At 55.2% G+C, this 21009-nt stretch overlaps 2 protein-coding genes across 3 annotated transcripts; one reads left to right on the forward strand and one right to left on the reverse strand.

The window, feature by feature from the left end:
• The first annotated feature begins 314 nt into the window (after positions 1-314).
• Positions 315-7183, forward strand: PLP1 (proteolipid protein 1). Of its 2 annotated transcripts, none has more exons than XM_061445916.1 (7): positions 315-470; positions 2611-2797; positions 3190-3451; positions 4208-4376; positions 4556-4629; positions 4741-4806; positions 5253-7183. In XM_061445916.1, exons 1-7 carry the CDS (start codon positions 467-469, stop codon positions 5322-5324), a joined length of 834 nt encoding a protein of 277 aa, XP_061301900.1. In that variant the 5' UTR covers positions 315-466; the 3' UTR covers positions 5325-7183. The 2 variants fall into 2 exon arrangements, with proteins under 2 accessions (XP_061301900.1, XP_061301901.1); XM_061445917.1 differs by having other exon boundaries at positions 3190-3346.
• Positions 7184-11180: 3997 nt separating this feature from the next.
• RAB9B (RAB9B, member RAS oncogene family) lies at positions 11181-17795 on the reverse strand. The gene is made up of 2 exons (XM_061445918.1): positions 17704-17795; positions 11181-15273 (listed from the first exon to the last, which is right to left on the reverse strand). Exon 2 carries the CDS (start codon positions 15236-15238, stop codon positions 14633-14635), a length of 606 nt encoding a protein of 201 aa, XP_061301902.1. The 5' UTR covers positions 15239-15273; positions 17704-17795; the 3' UTR covers positions 11181-14632.
• Between the last annotated feature and the right edge of the window lie 3214 nt (positions 17796-21009).

Raw genomic sequence — 21009 nt, forward strand, 5'->3', positions numbered from 1 at the left:
GCAGGATTCCCATCACAAGGGGAAAAACTTCCAGTCTGGAGCCTCTAATGCTCAAGGCAGGTCCCCATTCCCCGCTCGCAGGTGCTGGGGAGGGGACATCACTGCTCCCACACTGCCACAGCGAGCAGCCGGGGGTCAAACACAGCCTTGGGGGGTCCACATAGGCACCAATGAGGGGACACCCCATGGACACCCCCAAAGCCCTGCGCGGGCCGCGGGGCTGCTGCGGCCGGGGCACCCCGGCGCTGGCAGCCAAGGGGTGGCGGGGCGGCAGGGGCAGGGGCGGGTCCTGTCCCTTTAAGGGGGGTGGCTGTCACTCACAGAGCCCTTTTCTTTGCTGGAGAGCGGGACAGGCACCCAGAAGGGGAAATACAGGGCGAGGGACCACCAGGCAGGAGGAGGGCTCCAAGGCACTGCACCAAGGCAGCCGAGCGGGCGGTCGGGGGAGCTGACCAAGACCAGCGCCATGGGTGAGTATGGGCTGAGGGGGGCCGGTGGTGGCTCTGGGGTCCCACTGCAGGGACCCCTGGAACTTCCCTCTGTCGGCAGTCAGGTGCTGGGGGCGCTGGTGCGGCCGCGCTGGCCGTGGGAGCTGCTGCGGAGGATGCCCTGGCATGGTGGGGACTTTCTTTCCCGGAGCGGTTTTCCGTCGCTGTGTGCCCATGTGCTGTCTGTGGGGACAGATGCCATCCCCACCGCCTTCCCACCCGAGCCCTCGTCACAAGAGATGAGAGATGAGGCACTCCTTGTGCCTCTGCTTCCCTATGGATACACCAGAGCTAATACTTACTGGCATACCCCCTAGGGCATCGGGGTGCTCCCTTCCCAGGGGTGCCATGGGCTGCCCTGCCTCCTCCTCCTGTCTACGGTGCATTATTGTTTGGCTCCAGCAGCAGCTGAGACTGGGTACAAGGCCCGGGATTGTGCAGCACAAGGGCTTTTCCTCTCCTCCCTTCCCCTCCCCAGGCTTCCCCAGCTCAGCTTCCCAAACCTGGAGGGACCAGAGCTGTGGCATCCCGGGATGCACATAACCCCCCGGACTGGAGCCACTCACCATGCCCAGACCCGGGGCACCTTCCATACCACTTCCCAAATGGCCATGACCCAGCATGAACTGAGACATGTGTGAGCCAGCAAGCACCCTGCTGGGTGTGCAGGGCCATTCCCATGGGTCCCAGGGAGGTTTTGGGGAGCAGCACTGGTCGGGAGGAATGGGACCCCCCTGGACTTGCCCTGTCCAAGGCAAACAAGCGGGAGGGGTTCCAGCGCTCCCCATAGCGCTGCCTTTGTTCCCTGTTTGCTCTCTGCACGCCGGGGTGGCAGTGCCAGGACAATCCCCCTTTGTCCTCAGTGCCACCACTGACCTCGCTCCCCGTGGGGAGGGGAGGGCGCTGCTGGCCAGGACCCCATGGCTTGCTTCTTGTCCTTCGATGGAGGAGATAAGCACTGTGGGATGTGTGGAGGGGGCGTGGGTTTGGGAACACTTCCCATGAGTGCCTGTTTTGGCATTCAAGGCAGAAACGCTATGTACAGATGGGTTGTTCCCGGGCAGCCGCTGTGCCCAGGACAGTGGAGTGCCCGAGCCTGCATCCTGGGGAAGGGGAGCTGAATCCCTGTGCAGAGGTGTTGCACAGCCAGGGCTGAAGCTTGCTGCAGCTTAGAGCCAAACTGATGCTCCAGAGCCAGATGCTAGTGTAAACCCACCTGGCTGCTCAGCCCCAAACCAGGTAGGAGAGCTGCTGGTTGAGCACCTCCAAACCCAGCCCATCAGGACCCTGAGCTAATGATGCTGCACATTAGAGGCCCGACATGCAGAAGGATCAGGTTCCCATGGCTCCACTGCTGAAAACACCCCAGCACTTTAGGCAACCCAAGGGGCACGCTGGCCCCTACCCTCTCTTTCCCCACCAGCATACTGGTACCTGAGCCCTCTTGCCAAGTATCTGTCCTGGAGGACTAAATCCATTACACAAGTGCTATAACTAACATGGCTCCTCTCCATAAGCACATCTGCTTGCACAGTGAGGCTGCTGCAGCCCAAGCTGCCCTCAGGGTGACTCAAGAGTGGGCAAGTGCCCCCCAGAAGCCCAGGGTGCTTGGGGTGCCTACCAGCTCCTCCTATCCTGTCCCATGCCAGGATACATTGCTGGGTCCCCATTAGGCTTGTCTCTCCAGGGGTGCTGCATTCCCCTCCATCTTCAATGCCAAAAGCAAAATGCTGGTGTCTACATTGCCCGCAGCTGGGCTGTGCCAGCAGCAGGAAGCCCATTAGCAGCTTGTTTGCACCGTGCTACATCTCCTTGTATTTCCACTTCATTTCGTGGGGGTCAGACAGGCTCACCCCAGCTCCCCGTCCATCTCACACCCAGGAGCTGCTGCGCATCCCCAGTGCTGCTGTCACCCCTGTCCCTGCTTGGGTGCAATCCTGCACCGCTGTTTGGAGAGCTCTTGGTGAAGCTGCTTGGGCTCTCCAGCACCGCAACCAACCACTTCTGCATTTCCCTTCAAGCTGCTTCCCTCCTCCTGCCGTGCTTGTCTACTCCTGAGCTGCAGGCTCCGAGCACTCCCCATCCCGGCAGTCCCACTCCACTTCATTGCTCTTCTCCCTAGGTTTGCTCGAGTGCTGTGCCAGATGTCTCATCGGGGCACCCTTTGCTTCACTGGTTGCCACTGGCTTGTGCTTCCTCGGGGTAGCGCTGTTTTGTGGCTGTGGGCATGAAGCCCTCACAGGCACCGAGCAGCTCATTGAGACCTACTTCTCCAAAAACTACCAGGACTACGAGTATCTCATCGAAGTGTAAGTACCCTGCTGCAGTGCATCGCCCTCACATCAGAGCCCCTCGCATCTCTGCCCTGCTCTGTGCCAGGACGAATGATGCTCTCACCATGGACACCCCAGGTTGCATTTGCCTTGTGCTGATGCTGCGGCTGCATGAAACAAGTCCAGAGGTGACTTGTTTGTGTTTCATGCTTTTATCTGGCCCTGGCTAGGGCTGGACCCCTGCATGGGTAGGTATGGAGGGGACGGGGGAGCTGGCAGTGGCCCACAGTGCTGCTCAGCACAGCTTTGCACCAACTCTTGCTGCTTCTCCCTTCAGTTTGGTACCCGGGGCTGGCATGGGCAGGGTAAGTTGTGTTGGCCATGCTGCATCCAGGGCTGAGCTCCCTGCCCACTCCTCTCCCTGGCAGCATCCACGCTTTTCAGTACGTCATCTATGGCACTGCCTCCTTCTTCTTCCTCTACGGAGCCCTGCTGCTGGCCGAAGGCTTCTACACCACCGGCGCCGTCCGGCAAATCTTCGGGGACTACAGGACCACCATCTGCGGCAAGGGCCTCAGCGCAACGGTAACTGGGGGCCCGAAAGGGAGGGGAGCGCGAGGCCCCCAGCGAGCTCACTCGTTGCAGCGGGTGTGTCAGTGTTTGGGAAAGTGGCTAGGACATCCTGACAAGGTGATCTTAACCGGGGTTTGGCACCCCTTCGCGCGCCCGCAGCGGGTTCACCACGCGCAGCGTGGGCAAAGGGCAGGACACGTCCGGTTTTTGGGGGTATCCCAAAGGGAAGCGCAGCCTGGACACCCTCCCCCAGGCTTGCTGTGGCCCCTGGGGACCAAAAGCAGCCCAAATGGCCACGTTTATCTGCTTCTTGTTTAAGCATTGCTGAGGAGAGCCATGAGCATCCTCACGGTGGCAGCATCTACTGCCCCTGGGGTTGTCCTCTCGCTGTACCTGGGGACCGTGACAAAGGGAGCCCGTGGCCTGAGGGGGGCAGAGCGGGATGGCTGCGGTTCCCTTGGGGCCCACTGGGGTGGCACCGCGGAGGGAGGGCAGGAGAGCCCCATTTACACACCAAGGTGGGTTTGGCAGCTGCCCTCCCGCAGAGGCCAAACCCTGCCTGGCCGTGGTTATCCCCGACTCCACGGGACGCGGCAGCCGCCCTGCTGCCGCCGGTCACCCCGCACACGTGTACCCAACCCGGGGCTGGGGCTGGCCCTGAGAGCCGCAGGGAGCACGGCTGTGCCGCTGCTCCGTGCTGGCTGCTTGGGGACATGCCGGGTTTGGTGGCAGTGCAGAGCCAGCTGCCGGCAGCATCCCAGTCCCCTGCCTGCCCTACGCTCTGTCCTGCCTGGGGACCCTCGCGCTCCCCTATCTGTGTCCCTGTCTGCTCAGTAACCACGGCTCTGCCCCGACTTCTGCTGCCCCTTGCAGTTTGTGGGCATTACCTACGTCCTGACCATCATCTGGCTCCTGGTCTTCGCCTGCTCCGCGGTGCCCGTCTACATCTACTTTAACACTTGGACTACCTGCCAGTCCATTGCCAACCCCAGCAAGACCTCGGCCAGCATTGGCACCCTGTGTGCGGATGCCAGGATGTACGGTGAGTGCTGGCATCACTGCCCAGGAGGGTCAAGGTGGAGGACTGGGAATGGAGGAGAGGGCCCAGGCAGATAAGGCTGGGATCAAGCAGAGGGAACTGCTATAGAGCCCCAGAACACCGGTGTGCGTGTGGCTGTGGGATGCTGTGACTGGCTCACTCGGCTCCCTGTGTCCCAACAGGCGTCCTGCCCTGGAACGCTTTCCCTGGCAAGGTGTGTGGCTCCAACCTGCTCTCCATCTGCAAGACCAGTGAGGTGAGCACCTCCCACCACCCCACGTGTGCTCCCCTCACCGGGTGTTCTCCGCACCGTGCTCCCCAGCCGGTGTGCATGGCCCCAGGAGCTCACCCCGCTCTTCCCTTGCAGTTCCAGATGACTTTCCACCTCTTCATCGCAGCCTTTGTGGGGGCAGCCGCCACGCTGGTCTCACTGGTGAGTCAGTGCTCCCCCTGCCCGGCCGTTCTTCTCCGCCTGCCGAGGAAGTGGGGGCAGAGGACAACGGAGGTGGCGGGCATGGATGTGACAGAGCCTGTGCTCGTGTCATTCTCTGGCACATAAGTGCGGACGGTGAATTCAGGCCATAAAAAGGTAGAGGTGGCTGCTGGAGAGGATACAGAGAAGCTTTAGGAGAGCACCAGGGAGAGGTCCTGCTGCCTGTGCCCTGCCTTTTTCTGGCTCTCCTCTTGCTTTACACCAGCAATGAGACACTGCAATGTCTTGCTGGTGCAGCGGGGCCGTGGGGCTCCAAAACTGCCCTATTGGGGTGTGGGGCTGGGGGATGCCACCTCGGGTGTACCCCAGCACAGAGCCCACGCTCTTTGCCCATGGGAGCTTCATCTCATCTCGTGCCCCTTCGCTCACCCTCTTCCCACCCACAGCTCACCTTCATGATTGCTGCCACCTACAACTTCGCCGTCCTCAAGCTGATGGGCCGAGGCACCAAGTTCTAGCCCGTGCGGTGGAGCCCAGCCAGACAAACGCCCTTCTTTTCTCTAACCCCGAGGCTTTAACACTGCAGCCACCCGACACCAGGTCTCCTTCGTTAACTCTGCCTCCGCCGCTGACTCCCCTCCTCTTCCTCCCTCGCATCCATCCTGCCGAGCGTGACCAGGAAGGAGAGCTTCCCACCAATGGACGTCTCTTCATGCACTTTTCTCTCTTTGCTCATCCGTAACCGGTTCGCTCTAGGGGCCCAGCCAGAGAAGAGGAGGGACTTACTCCGGTGTCCCAATGTTGCCTAGGGATGAGCAAAGGCCTTCATGCTCTTGGGAGGAGGAAATCTGTGTAGGTTGCTCCATGAGTAGCAAGAGGCTACCTAGAGAGAAAAGGAAGTTGGCCCAGTCCTGGTACCATTGCTAGAGACTCTCCTGGAGCTGTCTGCTGTCACCACCCATGGATGGAGAGTAAGAGAAGGATTTTTATTTTTCCCTTAGCAAAGAAAGATGAACTTCCCCCACATTACCTGCTGCAACCAAGGCAAAGGGAGTTCAGGGCAAGGATCTTCCCACTGCGGAGAAGAGAGTGCTGACCCCAATGCTAATAAAGCCCTAACGCAGCTGCTCCTATTAAAGCCTAAAGGAGTTTGGTGTCTCTGTAGACAAGGGGGACTCTCGGCTTTACCCTCCAGGCAGCAGATAGGTTTGACCGAGGGGACATCTCCGTGCCGTGCCCTGGCAGTGTAAAGCCAGAGCCACCCCTCCGCAGGCAGGGGAGAACCATCTGGACTGCGCCTTGCCGCTCGCTCCCGTCCCTTCACAATGGTGCTCTTTGGGGTGACGTCTGCTTTCTAACCTCCGCTGCGCCGGAGAGCTTGGTTTGTTCCTCACCCGTCTCAAACCTAACTCTTCCCTTGTTCTGTCCCCTTCTTCCCCTGTGTTTCCTGCAAGTCAGGACGACTGCCTTGTGCCTGCCAGGGCGGGAGGGACTGGCAGCATCTCGCTGAAACCCATGGAGGAGTTGAGGAGGGAAGGAGAGGTGGCTGTGTGGGGGTCATGGGGTGGAAACACGCCTCTGCAACCCTTTGGTGCCAGTGCAGTGCTTTCCCATGGAGCGGGGCAGCAGGGCGAGGGATTTGGTGGACGCAACCTCTTCCCCATGGCAGCTGGAGGAAAGCCCTCTGAGCGGGTAGCATGGGTCCAGCGGGTCCCACCAAGGCGCTGTTTGCAGTCCTCCCCATCAACCAGCGTTTTGGTTTGCTCTTCCCCGCCTCTCCTTAACGCTAATCTTTGTGTTAATTTATTGCAGAAACTACTTTCAGTGGCAGCATAGCTCCATCTCGCATGGGTTTGTTTTTTATCTCGGTCTGTAGTAATAATATATTTTTGTTAGGAGCTGATTTCAGCAGGGGCAAGGATAAAGGAGCAGATCTGCTGAGCAGAGCATTCTGAAGGATCCTTGCCGCTGGGAATGCTGAAATAGGTTGGCCAGGCTACCAACGCACAGGGGCTGGGGAGGGGGGAGATGCCAGGAGGGACGGCAGGGTGGGCTGAAACCAGCCCACGTCAACGCCATCTCCCTTGGGGGTTTGCTGGGGTTTTTTTTGGTATCCATTTAACAGAAATAACCAGATCCTCCCTCCCACCCTTGTCTCCAGACCCCAAACACACACACATACACGCACACGTGTGCACACACACACACGCGCACGCAAAAAGAGTTAATCGACTGAAAGTGTTTCCTTCCTTTCTGATCTAGAATTTCAACGTGTTAACAAGCAATAAAAAGGAGCAAGTTTGTAGAGACTTATCTTACAAGGTGTATTTTATAAAAATTAAAGAAAATCAATTAAAATTAAGATCATTCTGAACGAGATCTGCGTCTGTGTCCATTTGTTCTGCTGCCTTTCCCATCTTTCACCAAAGGAAAAAGGAGGGAAAGGGAGGCTGCAGAGGAGAAGATCCCAGAGGAGCAGCACTCAGTGCCCACAGGACTCTGCCCACCCCTCCTTCCCATCCCAGCCACTGGGTTCCCAGCTGGAGAGCCCTTAAAACCTCTATTTGTCCTCCAGCCACCCAGAGGAAAGCTGGAGCCTTGTAGGAGCCGCTTGCTTGTGCTTGGTGATGGGATACTGTGATACCCAGCCCATGCGGCGACAGCATCTCCTAATACAGCACCTACAGCACAACCACAGCAAAACCCATTAGCATGGCTCAAGCAAAGCTCAGGGGCTCCCATCAGGCAACGCACGTGGTACAAGTACCCCCAGAGCCATGCAGAATGGGCTATTCTCTCGCTTGCACAGAGCCTTGTGTGAAATAGGACAGTCTTGTTTAGGCACGAGGGCGGACTTCATTGCAGGGCCCTACATGTCCTGTCCACACGCTCTGTGGGTGGTTGCGTGCCATTTGCTGCAGGGTTACAAACAGTTTGCACAGTGCTGGTGCATGGGGAGGTCATCGCCTGGCGTCTTTCTGCCCTGACTCAACACTACCCTTAGATACACGTTTCCACAGCAGTTGGTCAAAAATTATCCATTCAAATGCTGCTTCTCTTGGCAATTCCCCCAGGAACTGTGCTCAGGAGCATCTAGGGGAACAAGACCATGGAGGGATGCTCCCAGCCCCGGCACTGCTCCCAAGAGGCAGATTTCAGGCATGGGTAGGTACCCATGGAGCAGCAGAGCAGGCTGAGCACCAGCAGGCTGCTACCTACCCATGGCCTGGACCTTTAGCGCTCTTCCTAAACAGGGTTCTAGCCCAAATCCCACTCTGTCCCTCCATGCAGCCTGGCCAGGGGAGGTGTATCTCATGCACTGCTGCTGCCCCGGCTCAGTGCACAACTGTGGTTGTACCCCGGCCTTGCCTCAGCTCACAGAAACCCATGGGGCTGCAGGCAGCATCAATGGGGCCCTTTATTCCCTGCGTTCCCAGATGCCATCACTCTCCTCTCCCCATGCTGAAAGGGCCCTGTGTGTGCACAATCAGCCCCGGGGCAGGAGCGAGCCAGGGAACAAAACACCATCTCTTTCCCCTGGCAGAGACTGGTGCCCCCCGGCCGGGGTGAGCGCTGGGGACAGCAGCACGAGGCAGTGTGTGAAGGCACCAGGACACTGGGCAAGTCCCAGGGCCAAAGGACACATGTAGGCTCTTGCTGGTGTGCTCTTGGCAGTGTCCTGCTGCCACCCCACAAGGGGACATGGGACCTGCCCTCACAGCTCCTGCCCTGGGCACCCAGTGCCCTCTAGGAACTGGGTGAGAAAGGACAGGGCATAAACCCTGCCTTGTACCAAACCTCATCCCTGTAAACCACATCACCAGAGCTCCGAGGAGAGGAGCCAGTGCAGTCAAACACTGTCCCCCTGCCTAGAGGCTGAAATGTGGCTGCAGGTCACTCCCACAAAGGCTGGACCAGGGAGAGAGAACGTGGAGCAGGTCCCACGGGCCGCCTTGCCCCCAGCCCTTCATCCCCTGCCCTGCTGCTCTGGCCCCATAGCGCTGATAGCAAGTGAGCCCTTGGGGCAGTGAAGGGGATAAACCTGGGATAAACAGGGAAAGGCGAGGAGTGCTCGGGTAGGGATGGACACGGGTCCCCAGCCCTCCGCTGAGGCGAGGCTCCCCCCAAGTTCGATGCTCCTCCCGCATCCCTGGTCCTGCGTCTCCTCCCCGTGGCCGCCGGCTGCAGTCTCCCTCGGGTGCCTTCATTTCCCCTGCGCTCAGCCCTGCACAGCCCAGCGAGGGAACAGCAATGAAAAACGTACCCTAAACATCCAATTGCTGCCATCCAAACCTGTGTGCAGCCCCCAGCGACACCGAACCCCCCTCGGAAGGCACACAGGGAGCATCCTCTGCCTCGCCCTAAAGAGGGTACAGCAGAGGCACACTCATGCTGGTCCTCGCCTGCAGCTCCCCCAGCCCTGTCCTGGATTCAGGTGTAAGCGATGCCCTGGCAGGGGCTGGAGCTGCCGGCGGGGCCATGGCGCGGTGCTGCTGCACCTCACCCTGGGGGAAGGTGGCACTGCCAGCTGGTTCCTCTCCATTTCTGCAAAGCTTGGCTCTGCTGAAGGCGTACCCAGGGACAAAGAAGGAATTGCAGGTGTGAAGTCCTCATGGAAAGAACTAAGGCTGACAATAGCACAGGGAGATGCTGTACTCAGCTGCTCATGAAGACACGGCCACATACATCAGCACCTAAAGGACCCCTTGAAGCCACCAGGAAGGAGCAGTTCCACCAGCCAGGCAAGCACCGGGGTCGAGGGGTATCTCCACTTGCTTTAGCAACCACCCCAGCAGTCACCCACAGTGTCACTGACATCAGGGATTGTCCCAGATTCCTGTCTCCATTCAGGGGACTCTGACTCACCTGAGGCCTTTGGGCAATTGCTGTCAGAGCTGCCACCACCTCCCACCTCGACAGACCTGGGAATGCTCCCACTCCAGAGAAGAGCCAGTGTCCCAGGCGCCAGAGCTGCAACAAGCTCCCTGTTCAGAACCGAAGCCTGGAGCAGGGTTCAGAGGCTCCTGAAAGGGTATTTTTAGGCTATGTTCGTGCTCATCCTCAAACACATGTAAGAACATGCACTCCCCAGAGATCATGTTCCCATAAACTTCCTTACAGCTGTACTGCTGTGAGGAGCCAGCCTCCAGAACTCAGGAGAAGCTGCACTCAGATGGTGTGTGAGCAGCCTCCGATACCCAGAGAGCAAATGTGTGCACCTACGGCCATTTGGAGCTCCTCAGCTTGTGGTTCCAGGGAAGGTTTCAGTTCCCAGGCAGCTGCACAGCCTTACAGATGGCCCAGAGCAGCAAAATCATCAAGAAAGCTGTGGGAGAAAGGGATGGATGGGACCAGGAGACTCCCCACCTCTTCCGTTGCAAGCACAGAGGAATATGCTACAGCATTTGTTCCATGCAGAAACAGCTCACTGCTTTCCTTTGGAGACATTCCTTTGCCCTCCAGGGGTCCATCCTCTCCCAGCTCATCACAAAACCGCTCATCACAAAAATCACATCTCAGCACTCCGCTATTGCTTACAGTGGCAAAGTAAGGGATGAGGGAACAGCATCACTATTGCTCCTTCCTCTGCCTCGCTCCAACACATCACATCAGGGGAGTTGGTGGTTCTGATGCTGTTAGACAGACCTCACTGATGTACACAGCTTCCCTCAACCCCATGTGGCTGGAAACTTCTCCCACCAGGTCATGGTTACTGTGTGTTTTGAAGCAGCTGAAAGAAGATGCTGGAGGCCCCCAGATGCTCCAGCCTACATTTACAAAGCAGGATTTCCAAGGACTCGAAGCCCCACACTGCCTCTGGAAGCATGGCTGAGCAAGTAGGCATGGGAAAGTAATAAACTAAAAGGTTCTGCCAACAGAAGCAGCAGGCACAGGCTCCGCAAACACAGAGAAGGCTTCCCAAAATAAGTGCCCATCCTGGCAGGACAGCAGAAGAGAACAGTCCCCATATGCTGCTCTTTTCCGTCTCAGCATCCTGAGGAAATCATGCCTGGTTACAGCCCCCTGCACCCTGAGGGACTGGTTCCAAGATTGCAGGAAGGAATCAAAGGGAAGTACCCAGCTTGCTGCTGAGAGCCCAGGCCGAAAATGGAAGTGTAGTGGCAGAAGGAAGCAATACGGAGTGTTTCTGTTACGAAAGTGTTTCTGATATGCTCTTAGAAAGACAAAACTGTCGGTGGGTTGGTTCTGCTGGTAAAGATCTATTCCTTCAGCTAGGAATACTCAGGAATAACCAACCCCTCTGATCCCTTTGTGACTTCTCTGCCAGATGCTCTAACCAGCCTAGTTCCACGTACCTCAGGAAAACAGAGGCCAACACGAACTCTGATAAATGAAGACAGACGCTTCCTGACTTCACTTGAATACATCCAGGTTTTATTTGCTTAAATAAAGGTAGAATCTTGGTTTTACAATTCCAGTTCTGTAGCAACAGCAACAACCGCAGCAGCAGGAGTGCACACAGGGAGGGGATGGCTGTTGGCATGGAATTCTGCAACAAAATCCTGGCTCCTTTGTGCGCATCATTGATATAAATCAAACCGTTTCAATATACTTTTTAAAATGAATTGTAAAAACACATAAGCCTAATAAAATACTTGGGGTTGGTTTGGTTTTTAAAGTCAATGATCCAATGTGCGTTAGGAATAAAAGACGCTGTGTAACACACTCTGTACATACAGTCTGCACAGCCTGTGTACAATGAGGATCTTGAGCTTCAGCTATCAACATCAACATGCACCCAAGGTACAGCTAACAGCACGCTGTACCCTTGCCTCCTGCACTGCAGCTTGTTCCATCACAGAATCACCAAATCATAGAATGGATTGGGTTGGAAAGGACCTTAAAATCATCCGGTTCCAACCCCCTGCCATAGGCAGGGACATCTCACACAAGACCATGTTGCCCAAGGCTCTGTGTGACCTGGCCTTGAACACTGCCAGGGATGGAGCATTTACCACTTCTTTGGGCAACCCATTCCAGTGCCTCACCACCCTTACAGTAAAGAACTTCTTCCTCATATCCAATCTAAACTTCTCCTGTTTCAATTTGAACCCATCACCCCTTGTCCTAGTGCTACAGTCCCTAATAAAGAGTCTCTCCCCAGCATCCTTGTAGGCCCCCTTCAGATACTGGAAGGCTGCTATGAGGTCTCCACAAAGCCTTCTCTTCTCCAGGCTGAACAGCCCCAACTTTCTCAGCCCGTCTTCATACAGGAGGTGCTCCAGCCCCTGATCATCCTCGTGGCCTCCTCTGGACTTGTTCCAACAGTTCCATGTCCTTTTTATGTAGAGGACACCAGAACTGCACACAATGCTCCAGGTGAGGTCTCACGAGAGCAGAGCAGAGGGGCAGGATCACCTCCTTTGACCTGCTGGTCACGCTCCTTTTGATGCAGCCCAGGATACGGTTGCTTTCTGGGCTGCCAGCGCTTACTGCTTCCAGCTCATGTTCATTTTCTCATCAACCAACACCCCCAAGTCCTTCTCCTCAGGGCTGCTCTGAATCTCTTTTCTGCCCACCTGTAGCTGTGCTTGGGATTGCCTCGACTCAGGTTCAATCTCTGCCCTCTTCCACAGGTGGCCTCACACAGATCCCATGGGAAGCGGCAGTTTCACCTGCGGGGAGCTCCCTCAGTGGCCCCTCTGGCAGGGCCTGAGCGTGTCCCAACCCTGGACCCTGCACAACCAGCTCTGGGGGAACGTGTCTGTTCTGAGATGTAAATCAGAACCACAGGTTACAGAGTAGGGGATCTTGAAGGAAATGTTAGGCAGTGTCAAACTGAAGAAGAATCTAGAAGCCTGGGGAGGTCACACATTGGTAAGTACGTAGTAACAATAACCTTAATATCCTGTAAAAATCTGTTGCACCTACAGAGGCAGAGCCTTCTCTTATACCACCAGAGACCTGCTTTCCAGAGACTGTAAGCACTCCCTATCTATCCCTGTGAATATGAGTGTTCAGCCTATAAAGAAATCAGATCCCCCCAAAGCACTTTGCATTAAAGATTCAGTCCCTTCCACAGATGGCTACCCTGCAGAGAAGGGCAGGATCACCCCGAGCTCCCTCTGAGGAGGGTGCCTGCATGCTCAGTGATGGGGATTAGCTGCCACAAGGCAGCACGAGGGCAGTGCCTGACTCTAAAGCACAGCATCAGTGATGCTGCTCAATTAGAGCTACAGAATTTACCATCCAGTAGCTCATCACAGTGGGAACTGCACTCAGCAGCTAGAGGATATAGACTCAGGGAAGCTCTCCCTGTGGCAGGCTCCTATGTGCTTGTGGGCAAAGTCATAGTTTTGGACAAACGCTTGCACGGGAAGTTGCAAGACATGAGGTTTTAATGGTAAAGACAGCAGTCAGCAAGCATTCATTTCTTTGCTACACAGATAGCTTGGGACTAACACCTAGCAGGGGGCAGGAATCAGGATCAGTGAAGCCTGATGTCCTTTTCTAGAAGGTTCCTTGCCCCCCCATACCACTTTCCAGACACCTTGAACAGAGGTGGAACTGGTGCTGCAGCCATTAACAAAGGCCAGTTAACAAAGTGGACATCCTCTACAAATAAGGTCTGTTATATGAATTACAGATAAAACATACAGGATTCCCTGTGTAAGGAGTAAGGGCCAGCACAAGGCTATGCGTTAACTGTGCTCAGTAGCACCGCACTTGACAACAGGTAACAAAGTGAACAGTTCTAAGTTGCAGCACCCAGATGGGAACATCCGTGCTAAAGCAACTGAAGATGCTGACCCACCAGCTAACAAAGTACAGTGGTCCCAGCCCTGGACACAGAGTGGGTTTAGCAGCCGACCATGCATGACTCTCTCAGCTACCTGCACACCCCAGAGATATCCCACCTCCATCCGCTGTGCTAGAGCGTAACATCTGGGCACAGTGATTACTTGTGACAGAAAACAGCTGAAGTTTCACGCTCCAGATCTCCTGAACTCTTGAGTGACTCTAAACCCTCTGACATGACCCAGCAATGTCCACATCAGTATTTTTCATCCAGGGCTTCAAGGTATGAAAAGCAAGATCCAGTGTTAGGCCTCCACAAGAGACAAGGAAACATATATTAAACAAGAAGCAGTCTCTCCACAAGATAACACTCACACAAGACAGAGCTTGAGGTGTGGAAAAAACAGATCAGGAATAGGCAGCTACGAAGAAGTGATGCTGCCACATTCAAACACAGGTCCATCCCTTCTTCATGTGTTGCTTCACATCAGAGCCGTAACAATTCCCAGGACAAGTCAGTCTCAGGACAAAATGCACTTATCCCAGACAACAGATACACTCATCTCAGCCACTCTGGTATTTGGCATTCTCACAGTTACATGGGCTACAGTCTCTACAGCAGGTTTCATTCAGTATGCTGAGCAGACATTCCTTTGGCAGTAAGGTCATGTACTGGGTCTAGTATTTGTTTGAATTCAGGGCTAAAATACTTCACAGACTGTCTAGGGCACTCTCAGCTGTGTTCTGCAGGCAGTTCTTGGTACAGATCAGATCACTACTGTCTTTAGTGAATTTAAAGGACTTTAACCCAGTCCTTTAAACCTGCTACAACAGGCAGAGATGGAAGCAGGACTACATTCATGTGCTCTTTAACAGCTCCTTCCTGCAGATACATGCTCTGTGCCAAAAAACTCCAGCCAGAACTCGGAGGGTGAGGCTGCAACTCCCGAGTGAGCAAACCACATATTGTCCTTGTGGCCATGCTCCTCAGAGTGCCCCAGAGCTGCCCGTGCCTGTTCCAATCCAGCTGCTGGCTCAAGCGATGTTCCCAAAGCAGCAGCTTCTCCTAACAACAGGAAGACCCTGATTTGGAGCTGGAGTGCAGGTCAATGGTGTGGCCCAGCATGCAGTGCTCCAGCTGCTCCTCCACCGCCAGCACTTGTCGCACAGCCTCCTCAAAGGCCACTGCCACATTGGTGTCATCCTTGGCACTAGTCTCCAGGTACGGATAGTTACCGTTCTCCATGCACCAGGCCTGGGCCTCCTCTGTGCTCACTTGTCTCTCAAGTTTGTCTATCTTGTTGCCCAGGACTACGAATGGAAAGTGTTCAGGGTCCTTCACGTCAGCATAGTAGATAAACTCCTTCTGCCAGTTACTGAGGTTCTCAAAGCTCTGCCGGTCATCCACACTGAAGGTCAGCAGGCAGCAGTCTGCTCCCCTGTAAAAGGGGGTTCGCAGGCTCTTGAATCTCTCCTGTCCCGCAGTGTCCCAAATCTGGAGGGTCACAAAACGTCCATCCACCTCCAGGTCCCGGTTTAGGAACTCCACCCCAATGGTGTGGAAGGCCTGAGAGTCAAACTTGTTGGTGACGTACCGGTTCATGAGGGAACTCTTTCCAACTCCACCATCCCCAAGGAGAATGACCTTTAAGAGCAAGGACTTGCCACTCATTGCAGCAGGACGGAGGGGCGCAGGACCAAGGTAATCTGCAGGTTTCAGAAATGGTACAAAATAGCTGTTTGACTCACAGACTCCGCAGAAATTCACACATAGAGGAGCAAAATATGGCATTTCCATCCCCATTTCTGAACGAGTTTTGTATACAGGAGGTAATCTCCCTTATTAGAAAGATTAGAGCTGGGAATTGGACAAGCTTTCAGGGACACAAGTCCTCCATCAGGTCCAAAATGGAAGTAGCAGGTCACTGCAGTAAGTGCAAGGTAAAAGCAACTGTTGAGAGCTTAGTAATAATTACACCACTTTTGGTGAAAACTCTGTATCTGAAAGCTTGTCTAGTTTTTTCCCAACATACCATCACTATTAAGCATTTCTTCTGGCTGTGTTCTCCCAGAAACAGCAAATCCACCAGGGATCACCATCACCAGGCCTTTCTTTCTGTTGTACAGTCACTAGCTGAATAATTTCTCCTATCTGACTTGCTCTACTGGAAGGATGTAAAATACGCACAGGCCTAACATCAATACAAGTCATCAGGCAACCCGCGTCTTAATCACCCCAAGAACGCTGACTCACAAGTGGAGTGGCGCTCGTTTTCTGCACATGATCCCTAGAGCTCACAAGGGGCTTCCGAGGCACAGAGACCCAGCTCCTGTGCTGCTCTTTTCTGGCAATGCTTTTCTGCAGGCCAGTTTGCCAAGGCACAGATGCGAGTTCACAATGACACCACAGATCCCCTAATAAGCAGTTGCAAGAGAAAGGCCAAGTGCCAACCTGTCCTTCCCATCCCAGGGACATTCTGTAAGTGAAGGTAAAGGCCTGATGCTTGTTTGGCTGCTGTCTGTACTGTACCTGCTCTAGAAATACAGCGCTTCTGTCTCTGGGACTGTCCAGGGAACACCTTTCTCCAGCATTAACAGTCACTGAAACACAAATACCAGTCAGCAAGGTTGCCAGAGCTGCGCTTGGTGCACTGCCTTTCAATATGTAACGCTGACCCAGGCTGGAAGAAAACAGCAGAGCTCTAAGAAGCTGGAAGTGCAGTACTGACAGTAAAACAGGCAAGCACAAGGCGCTGAGCACAGTGTTTCTGTTGCCCTAAGTAAACTGGAACACAGCCCATTTTTTACCAGGGCAGAGTCAATGCATTATGGATGCTATACCCAAAATGAGAAAAGGATAAATGGAAAGAGCTCTGGCAGGAGTGCACAGGCTGTGTAACCCGTGTTTCCCCTCAGTCCGGGGATGTTAATAGCTTTGACCTGCTTGGCCTGCTTACCCACATACTCTGGGATCTGAGCTGAGGATTGAACACGTACCTAAATCTGCTAATCAGAAGAATGAGGCACCTGGAAGAGCCTGGTGTGAAAACAGACAGGATGTGGCTTGCTTGCATCTGCTACCAGCATTGCTGCGAAGGGTGTGACACGCAGTGCTGCTCAGTGATGCCACCAGACCAACCTCCAACCGACTGTGACAGGCGCACTGACACCATTCAGATCAATCAGCCCACCTATGCCTTCCCGGCCAAACCCCACTTTCTGCATCAAGCACAGCGGGGGCTGCTCAACTTTGTTTCTGCTCTTCTCGCAGCTCATTCAACCAGCACTTACCACAAAGCTAAACCCAGGAACTTCTGCTTCCAGTTCGCTTCTGCAGAAAGGGCTCTGGTTTCACTTCCCCTGCACACAAACACCCCAAAGCAAGCACTGCTGAACTAACTTGATGGGCCACGGGACACCTGAGAGGCACATGTGCAACCCCATAGTTCTAATCCCATAAGAGACAAGCAGGAACTGCAGCATAACTCCCTGGGGCTGATGGCTTTGTGAAACTGCTCTGAGCAGGTGAGCTGTTCGAAACACTCGCTCTTCCTTTCCCAAGCCCTTGCTGAGGGGGAGTTTAAGCCGGTCCTGCCTCACGTCACCAAAGCCCTTCCTTACAGATGCCATCAGCCCTGACAAGTTACTGTTTAGAGACGCTTCGCTAGCAAGCGACCAGTAGATGTTTTATAACGACTGATGGGTTACACCGGGCTGCTCCAGAGCCTGGCAGGTCAGCAGAGCACCGACAGACATGAGACCCATGACACCGCGCTAACAACGCTGTCCGCAGCCTGCATTCACCGAGAGCCCTTTACAAGCTACTGCACAGACTAACCTGGACTCGCAGCAGCACCGAGCCCCCTCACGCTGCTCACCTGCAGATAACCGCAGCGGGCTGCGTGTGTGGGACCTGCCCGCTGAGCCCCGCGCCCCACCACTGCCTCCCAGCTCGGCAGGAGGCGAAACCCTCCGGCGGGCCCAGCCCGAACCGGCCGGGGGGAGCGCAAGGAGAGGGAACCCGACCGAGGAGGAAGCGCAGAGCCCCCATAACCCCGGAGAGGGCACGGGGCGGGGGGGGAAATGGAACCGAGCCCGCCCGAGGGGTGCATGTGTACCGGGCCCGCCCGCACCTACCTCCCTCCGCGACCCGCCGGGCGCCGGTGCCGGCTCGCACCGCGCCTGCGCAGCGCACGCGTCCTGCGGCGGGGCGGGGCGGGGCCGGGCCACACCTCCCCTCACCTCACCGTACGCCCGTGGATGCTGTGGCGGTGTCTCAGTCCCCTCAGCGGCTGTGCCCCCGCCGGGACACACACAGCCCCGGCCCCGCACACCGCTCCTCGTTCGGGAGGGGGTACATAAACAAGTTATGTTATAAACAATACCCTAATTGGCTTCATCCCGCAGCCCCCGTTAGCGCTGAGGGAGGCAAATGGCCGACAGCTGCCTGAAGGAGTGCGACCCCTGCCCGCCATTGCCACCAGCAGCGGCGCAGGAGGGAGGATGTGTTAAAAGGAGGAGGTTTCCGCGGGAGAGCGGAGAGTAGAGGTGTTTTACTTGGTTGAAAAGGAAAATAGCGGTGAGGTGTCGTGGGTTCGTCAGCGCAGCCTGCGGCGGGGGGGAGAGGGAAGGGGAGACCAGACCCCCAGTGCAGGGGGCTTGGGGGAGCGGGAGCCAGCTTCCTCCCTGCAGCCATCATCAGCTCTTCACACCGCTGCGTTTCAGAGGGGAATCCCTCTTGCTGGGGGCTGTGTGATGTCCCGGGCAGCTTCCCATGGGACGAAGAGTGGGGACCCCTCAAGAAGCCCAGGGTGTTTCAGCTCTCTGAACCTGGAACCAGACCCAGGGCCGAGGGGGTGCGCTGCCTCCATCTTTTCCCCTGGAAAAGCAGGAGATGGAATGAGGATTTAAATGAAACCAGGGATTATAGTAATGCCAGCCGTGGTGATCTGTTGGAGGAGATGGGGAACAAGAGAAGCATTGCAGGCTGAGGGGGGAGGCAGCAGAGCAAGAGCCCAGGGGCACAGGGTGATGGCAGCCTGTGACCAGGGGAAGCCGGGGTGTATATGGTGCTCCTTGGGGCACCAGTGGACACACCAGCACCAGTGCAGAAGCTCAGGGTGCTGCTTGTGTAGGCAGCAGACCCGGCTCACAGCACCAACTGGGGCTCCTTCCAAACAAGTCCAGGTCCCTGTGACAGCCCTGCCATTCTGGAGCGAGCCTTTGAGCATGGCACACTTCCCTGCTAGCTCCTGTAGCCAGGCAGCCTTTTAATCCCATTAGTCATCATGACTTATTTATTAGAGATCTAATTCAGTGTGTAAGGATACCAAGGACAGGAGGGGCAAGGCACCCCCTGAGCAAGATAGAGCCACCAGGACAGAGCCTGTTAAGGCAAGATGAGCACAATGCTCTGCAGCAGCACCGTGCCATCTCCTGAACCCCTGGTCCATCCCGGGCAGGGCTGGCGAACACCAAAGCCTCAGGGGATGTTGCCTGCAGACCTTAGGGAGGGCAGCCAAGGATAACGGCTACGGCACCAGCTGAGCCTGATGGTGCTCAAGGGGGCCCCATGTTCCCCTGGGCTGAGCTGCAGGCACCAGAAGGGAAGTGTTGGGGAGTCACCTGGGTGTGCCTGGGCAGGTTTGGCTGCAGGTGGCTGTGCAGCGTGGCTGCCGAGCCGAGCTGGGACACAACCTGTTTGGCATCTGTAGTGGGTGCCCGCTAAGCAACACCAGGTGCCCACCAAGCGGCTCTATCACTCACCCTTCTGGCATGTGGGAGCTCTGCTCAGCAGTAGCCAAACCTCTGGTGTGTTATCAACACCTTACTAGCTACCAACACAAAGCACAGCACTATGAGGGCTGCTAGGGGGGAATTAACTCCATCTCAGCCAGACCCAGTGCCATCTCCATTTCTTGTTCCATGCCATTTGTGTCATGCTCAGGTTTCACGTAATTTAATGCATATATATATATATAATCTAACTTTCCCATTGTATTTAATTCTTACTGCTGAAATCACTTCTTACCAACACTTAGAACTTACACTGCATACTTCAACCATCTTCATACCCAGCATACAGATTTGTACATTCTCTTTACTATCCTCTGTCCTTCATCTGATAGATACTATTCTCCCATTCAGTGGCCTTCCTCCACTCCTCCAAATGTTTGTAAGAACCAGCTCTGACTTGGGCACCAACTGGCAAGATGGGTGCTCAGGACAGGAGAAGCAGTAGATTCAAGTGCTGGGCATCAGCAATGGGTCGGTTGGGTCAGTGTTGCACTTGTTGAGTTCCTTGAGGAGCTCACTCTTCATTGGTTCAGGTATTTCCTGTTACAACATACAACTCACATCACAGATTATGCCCCCCCCCCCAAGGTTAAATCTCCCTGAGGCACACACCAGGTCTCCCCATCCTTCTGCATCACCCAGCATGTACACCCAGGTCCTTGAAAGAAAACAATCCCACAAATGGATTTACCTTTTCCCAAGGGAGGAGCAATTCATACTGCCTTCCCCAGGCACTTCCATATGTGCACTGTGGGGACCTTATCTCCTCCCACTGTATGTAGGGGTTTTGTTTGGGCAAGACCAGGATGGTTAGCAGGTCCTCTGGTGTTAACCAGCCACGTGGCTTTAGCTAAATTTATACCCCAGTGCCTCCATGCCCTGTTGCCCAATGTTCTCAGCATAGTCTTTGACACTCTATTATATCTCTCAATCTTTCCAGAGGCTTGTGGGTGATGTGATAGACCCATTCAATGCTATGTTTCTTAGCCCTGAAATTTATGAGGTTATTTTGGAAATGACACCACTGTCTGATTCAGTTCTTTCTGGGGCCGCAGTATTTCATGTTGCCACAGAATTTGCCTTTCAAGGCATAAGATGTGTTTAGACCTAAGACGGTGTTTGGGCAGTGGTTTACAGACTTGACACACCTTCTCCTTCAGTGGTTTCAATGACTTGTCTTGTGAGACTCCACACAGCAGTTTTCCTCTTCTGATGGTTTCCTACAACACTACAGGAGCCATCAGCAAACAAAGCACAACACCTTCATCTTCTGCTAATTCATTACATGGTGCTGCCTCCTGGGCATGAGCCACATCCCCAGGCAGTGCTCCAAATTCTCTGCCTTCTGGACAGTCCATGATCTCTTCCAGAATGTCCTGGTTTGAGCCCAGCTGGCAACCCAGAACCACGCAGCCGCTCGCTCACACCCACACCCCGCCCTCTTCCACCCCCTGCTTCTGGAGGGATAGGGAGAACCAAAAGAATGTAACTCCCACGGGTTGAGATAAGAGCAGTCCAGTATCTAAGGTATAACACAAACCACTGCTGCTGCCACCAGTAATAATAATGATAAGGGAAATAACGAGGGAAGAGAATACAACCGCTCACCACCCACCAACTGATATCCAGCCCGACCCGAGCAGTGCT

This window comes from Pezoporus flaviventris, unplaced genomic scaffold (genome assembly GCF_033815535.1).
Source record: "Pezoporus flaviventris isolate CSIRO_AGI_PZ_B2104156 unplaced genomic scaffold, CSIRO_AGI_Pfla_v1 ptg000005l, whole genome shotgun sequence".
Taxonomy (NCBI): domain Eukaryota; kingdom Metazoa; phylum Chordata; class Aves; order Psittaciformes; family Psittacidae; genus Pezoporus; species Pezoporus flaviventris.

Bases quoted from the DNA above. Each gene is read 5' to 3' on its own strand.
- PLP1 (XM_061445916.1), top strand. The intron at 2,798-3,189 runs GTAAGTACCCTG...TCTCCCTGGCAG, and splicing joins TACGAGTATCTCATCGAAGT to CATCCACGCTTTTCAGTACG. The intron at 3,452-4,207 runs GTGATCTTAACC...TGCCCCTTGCAG, and splicing joins GGCTAGGACATCCTGACAAG to TTTGTGGGCATTACCTACGT.
- RAB9B (XM_061445918.1), bottom strand. From the start codon at position 15,238: ATGAGTGGCAAGTCCTTGCTCTTAAAGGTCATTCTCCTTGGGGATGGT.